Source organism: Triturus cristatus, chromosome 2_1, assembly GCF_964204655.1.
Source record: "Triturus cristatus chromosome 2_1, aTriCri1.1, whole genome shotgun sequence".
Classification (NCBI taxonomy): Eukaryota; Metazoa; Chordata; class Amphibia; order Caudata; family Salamandridae; genus Triturus; species Triturus cristatus.
The window spans coordinates 230,341,246-230,347,522 of record NC_140581.1 but is presented as its reverse complement, the minus strand read 5'-3'; the positions used below and the strand labels follow the sequence as shown (position 1 = coordinate 230,347,522).

The window sequence follows — 6,277 nt, the reverse complement described above, 5'->3', positions numbered from 1 at the left end:
AAGGTGGGAAGTTGGAGGTTAAGAACGTCAACCACCCTATGCATTACCTTGGCTTGGGAAGCACACTCCTCTGTGGCTGGTCAAGGAGGAGAAAAAAGAGCCATCTCCAAGGAGGTATCTAGGCCACTAGCCCCCGGTAAGTCCTCGAACTAATTGTCATCTTTATAGGGCTGAGCAAACTCATCACCTGGATCATATTCATTATCAGAGTCAGTTGCAAAACGTGAGTGGAGAGTGTATTGTAGAGCATGTGGTAATTCATGTAGGGGAAGCTGCGCCTTAGGCAGATTTGATCGCGACGTCAGTTGGGGTTGAACCGGTGCTGAATCAGAGAGGACAATCGGAGCCGCTCCACAGGTGCCAGAAACCTTTAAACCCTAGGGTTAGCTGAGTAGTCAAAGGGAGGAATGTCTATCCTGATGAATAGGCACAAGGCAGTCATCTTTCAGGTCTACAGCCACAAGCAAATCGATGGAAAAGAGGCCACAAACCCTCTGATAAAGTGAAACTGTGATAATGGTAACACTGGAAAAAAGAAAGTTGACCCCATTCAGGATAGCCTGGCGTCACAAGCTGATGAAGAACAGGAATGATTCTGAAGAGAGGCTCTTACGGAGGTCATCAAAATTCTATAAATAACTATATCCAACAGAGCTTAATTTGTAAAAGAATGAATGGTAGTGCACTAAGCTCTGTTTAGAAGCCCATGTCTGGCACTATTAAATGTAGGCACACTTAATATGAAGGCTATGTAGTCCCGAATCCACCTCATGACTCTTTAACCTAATGGTAAACACTGCCTGCCCCTTTACCTCACTTTTGCAAGTTCTTGCTTTCTCACATTGAGACTTTTTTGTGTATTTCTCTTCCTTAGTCTTCCCTCTGTGTGTTTTTTCCTCTCTTGCTCTCTATAAATGTCTGAAGACAAAAAAATAAGTGCCGGTCTCTAAAAACAATTGCTGGTGGCTCACACTGGCTCAAATTAGGCACCGATCTCAACCAATATCCTGAACTAAGATGTTTTGAATCAGCAGTAATCAAGAGTCAAAGACCAGCAGGTGTAGCCCAATCATAGAAACCTGGGAAGATTAGTCATGGTTTAGAAGACTGCTTCTGCAACTGAGACTGGGATTTTTCAGAGTGCAGCCCCTTTAGGTATGAGCTTGGAAACAAAACTGATGCCACCATTTTGGAAACCCCTGCAGTGCTTGGCAAAGGACAAATAATAGGAAGAGAACAGGAGGTACCCGAAAGGCCTGGGTAATTGTCCCTTCTTCAGGTGACTTCTGGATTATATCATTCAGTTCAAGCCCAAACAGGCTAGTGCCAAGAAAAGGCAAGTGAATTGAGTATACTGACCATGCTTCATTTTATTACGGTCCCTCTGGAGGTGGCATCTTGCTTCAAATGACACCCAAGAGCAGTGGTAAAGGACCAAAGAAGAAGATCAAAGGTAATGTCTGAAATGAAGGAGGTCATGAGTTCTGCTGTGTCCAACAAGGCAGTGAGATGGTCACCTTTCTAAAAGACAATGGAAAATATTCAGCAAAGTTTGATCAGAAAAGGTGGAGTAAGCAGGTCAGACTTTTTAGAAGCCAAAGTGAATTTGAAGGCCCTGCTGGCTAGGATAGAATTATCTTTAGGGACCAGGAGAAAGTGTTCTTCAAAATTAGTTTACAACGTATAATAAGAAAGCTCAGACACCCAGTTTTATCGTTCTTCCATGCCTTCAAAAGAATGGCTTTAATGGTCCTATGAAAGAGCATGGAGTCAAATACTGTGCATAGAAAATCCATAACCTCCTTATCAGGAGCCTGAAGCTGCACCTGTGCACGTAGTTCCCTGTGTGAAGGGGGTTCTGATCATCATCTGATTCAAGATCAATTGCTATGTGTTTAGAATGAGGAGCATCCGTGGGAACCATGGCTTCAGCGATGGCGTCAGCAATTATGCCTTGTAAATACGCCCCTAAAATGAAGCAACCGTCATCTCGGGAGATATGATAGGAGTTTTTTAGGCTTCTTTTTGCTGTCCAGCAGTGAGAAATGCTAAGTGGAGACTTCCTGTTTTAAACCTGCATGCACCACCCACCTCACTACAACTACAGAACAGAAGCGATCAGCCAGCAGACAGCCAACACCATAAAGACCGTCCCTCTACACCAAAGAGTCCAATTGAGAACACCAGGTATGTCCCCAGAAATTCTTTTAACAAAAATCTAATGCAATCTTACCTGCAGAATAGCCTTATTAACAAAGCAGCTGTCTTTGCCAGTAGGTGGAAAACGTTGCCTTGTGAGGGAGGTGGAAAATATAGGTAGGGGGTGGGATAGAAAAAGTAGAAAGGGAAGAAAGGCTTAATTAGGAGTGTCAATGAGTGAACTGACTTCTTTCTAGCTGTGATGGTCAGGGTTACCCGTCTCAGGGGAGTCTCACATCCTTATATAGGTAAGGAATGGGATGAGGAAGATGAATGAAGAGGTAATTAATTTTTACTAGGTTTAAGTTAGCACCACCTTTATTATCAACTGTGACCTAGGCACTTTACTTTCAATGTTTAAGCACTTTAGCATGCTCAATATAAGCAGTCACATTTTCCATTTACCATTGACTATATCAAGAGAGTATGGCTAGCTGCTTTATGTGACACTTTTGATGACAGTAATGCATGTTCCACTTACAGATCCTCATAGTGTAGTGGTTTTTATAATTCAAGCACCAGAGTAACAGTGAAATATCTCATTGAATATCTGACACTCTAACACTATCCACAAAGCTATTAATCATATCACTGATCTCTTCGGTAGTTTCCACTGGGATGTTTGGACTAGTTGAGTAAATAGAATAATGTGGTGACCCTTGGTCTGAGAACATAGCATTTGTATAGACACTGTGCTGCCAATTTTCTGAGTGTGAGACACTTGATGCAGGAATAGGAACTGGGTGGTAGACACTGAGGTGTGAATTTGAATACTGCATATTTTGTGCATGAAGATAAGGCTCTGCTGCTCCGGCTGCATTGCTGCTGCATGGACTGTGGGGCATTTGGCAGGTTTGTAGACAGCTGCTTCTTTTAAAGGTAGTGTAAATGTCCAGCTTAGCAATGAGAGGTTTGCCTACATCCACCTGCTTGGTCTCCTCAACAGTCTCGTCCATTCCTTCATACTGATAGTGCAGGCAAACTGTGAAGAGTAAGGGCTCCTATGGAAGGTCAAGAAAAAGAGAAAGATGTATGTAAATAAAAAACAACACGATGCAAGGCAATCATGAATTATCTCAGAAATACCCCCTCCCATAAATAAGTCAACGCTTTGAGGGAATACATACAAGCAATTATTTTAAACTGAAAGAATATTTACATATATGCATGTCACTACTAGTACCCCGATACGACCTTCCTCTGTCCTCGTTGTCAAGCGCGGGATGCAGACTTTTTCCATATGTTTTGGACCTGCCCGGGTATCCAAGACTATTGGTCATCTAGCCACACGACACTTCGAGACCTCACTGGACTGGCCCACTTGACCACTTGGGAGGGTTGCGCGTTAGGCATACTCGGACGAAGGAAACGTCACAAAATACCAATGTGCTTTGTTTCCCTAGCCCACCTGCTGGCCAAACGCTGTATAGCTATGCACTGGCGCTCCCCGTCGGGCCCTCCGATTGCGGCGTGGGTGGGGGCGGTGCTTATGTGGGCTGCAGCTGAGGAGGACGCAGTGCGTGATGAAGAAGCTAAAGGTATCCGCAAAATCCCAATCTCTCTGGAATGGGCGCTCCTATTACACCAATTCAAACAGTCCCAGACCCAGGAGGACCCGATCACCGACACAACTACCCCTGACACCACACAACTACCTACTGTACATACTCACAGGACAGGGGATTCTCCCCCCCCCCCCCGATTACCCACGCCACCCTAGGACCCGCTAGGCTCGCCCCCGCTCGCCAGACATACTGAACGGTCCCCTACACCAGCCCAGGCACCCATCTCCTCCTAAGCGAGATGCAGCTGTACCATTGAGTAGATATCCGTAGACTCACAGCATTTGCCTGGCCCAAACACTCAAAACCCCATGGCAACTCTTGGTTCGGTTCTTCCCCCCAGTTTTCCTTTCTGGCGAACACCTGCTACAACACATGCCGCATCTACGCGGAATAAGACGCAAATGTACTCTCTATACTGATGTTGGTCAATTCAGTTGCACATGTACCACAGTTATTTGTACGGAATGTAATTCCTTTATGATTATAACAACAAATGCCAATAAAAAGAATTTACAAAAAAAAAAAAAATGCATGTCACTACTAGCGTGTAATCAAACTGTTACATACTGTAGTGTGTTGGCCTGGGTTCGGCTGCTATATTATTGGTTAGAAGTGATATTTAGATAACCAGGACAGGTGTACATTCACGCATTAGGGTGGCGTATGAAATAATTTGTATATAAATGACACAACTTAAACGAAGGAAACATTTGCAGTAAGGAGAGCACAGACTAGCAACGTAAGACAGTGTTATGTAGTTCCAATAAACCCATATAGGATCTGCGCGTTTAGACAACAGACTGTGGGATTGGTGTCCAGACTGATTCCAGACACCACCACCACCGGGTATGTTTGCCTGTATACCAGCTATCTCACAGTGCCACTAGAAACCCTTCTTTCCAAGGAGAGAATAGTTCTTGGCAACTATCGAACATGACAACTCTATCCTATCAGGGATCGTGGAAACAGTGCAATACTTTTCACTCAGTCACTCGTGCTCACTTTGTCTCAGAGAGATACACAGAATAAACAGTGGGGATGTTTTCAATAAGCCTTTATTGAACCAACGTCATTCTAGTGTAAAATAGGTGTGCTGAAACAACCATAAGACAGAAACCGATATAACTGATTATAAGCACCAACAGAGTAAAAGGATGGTATATTTCTACTATAGTGCTAAAACAATGAATACAGGCAGATATTAAAATACATATAATGCGTACTCCTACAATTCAATCCTACAATTCAACCCTAATTAGATCTACCTAAGTGTACCTAGCATGTATGTAGGTGTAGAGCCAAGAATCTCTCTAGGATAAAGTTAACCCCATTACCTGAAGTGAGAGACTGTGGGACCCCATCTTGGTCTCGAGATGGACACCACGTGAGGGATGTCAGACCACTGCGAGCTGGAGTGTCTGCATGCAGGAACCTTAGCGTCTCGCGTCAGTGTATCAGCATGGAAGTCCTTTTTCTCCTCTCCCAACCTCAGCAAAGATATTGTGTTTATATACCCAAAGAGGTACCCTCAGGGGATCTACCTTGCTGTGTTATGTCGGACTTAGGATGACAGAAAGAATGACCCTCATACATATTTATTATGCAGGAAATGGCAGTACTGCTGAGATTCCAAAAATCCTCATGCATAATGAATGAAGCTAGTTTTCAGGGAAAACCACCGAGTTCTGTAAGCAGTACCGTAATTAGGTAAAAGGTCAGTCCCAAGAACAGTCATGTAGTGGAGTGGTAGGGGAAATATAGGTAAAAGGTTTGGTTACTACCTGAGCCTATTTTGGGGTACCTATATGAAACAACAATATGGCAATACTGTTCCATGCTGCTGCGCCAGGTTCTGCAGTACTGTAGCTATTTTTGCAGGGGGTGAGAAGTCCCACTACCTTCTACGAATGTCGTGAAGGTACAACATCACTTATTTTGGTTGCCTGATGGCAGAAATGTAGCCATATGTCGCAATAGTTGATTTTATTGCATGATAATGCACAAGAAAAAGGTACACTTCACTGGTCCAGCAGACTTCCTCACTAGCAGAATATCAGTTTTACCTGCATTTAATTCAAACTATGACTACTTACCTACTGCCTGACTTGCTTCTGCTTATTTGGAAAGATGGTTCCGACAACACTGTGCTATCCTAGCAAATGACACGTTAAGTGTCATTGTCCTACTTGCAGAAGCCTCGGGAACAAATGAATTTGAATAAACATAAATGTTAAAAATGTGAGGAGAAAACACAGACCATTGGGGGGAATCTTCAATAAAGTTTGCAAGGGTCAGACGGGTAGGATGACAAAAAAACTGACTTTAAAAAAAGAATCCAGTCACTCTAAGGCAAAGCCAGCAAGTCTGACCACCCATAAACAGCCATGCAAGAAAATATGATCGACAATGGCAAAAAGTGCCAACAGATTTAAAAACCTCAGTGCACAGACATTGTTATTGTTATCAGTACTTGTAAAGCGCAGTGTGAGCCAACGGGTATCCTGGCGCTAAGA

The 6,277-nt window shown here is 43.6% G+C and overlaps 1 protein-coding gene across 3 annotated transcripts in view; it reads right to left on the bottom strand.

Annotated features, from left to right (window-relative positions):
• Positions 1-2,499: 2,499 nt before the first annotated feature.
• MALT1 (MALT1 paracaspase) overlaps positions 2,500-6,277 on the bottom strand; it is a 597,152-nt gene continuing 593,374 nt past the window's right edge. For all 3 annotated transcript variants that reach the window (XM_085630393.1, XM_085630403.1, XM_085630411.1), the window contains one exon: positions 2,500-3,200. In XM_085630393.1, the coding sequence (XP_085486519.1) occupies positions 2,739-3,200 (462 nt within the window). In that variant the 3' untranslated portion in view covers positions 2,500-2,738. The remainder of the gene's footprint in view (positions 3,201-6,277) is intronic.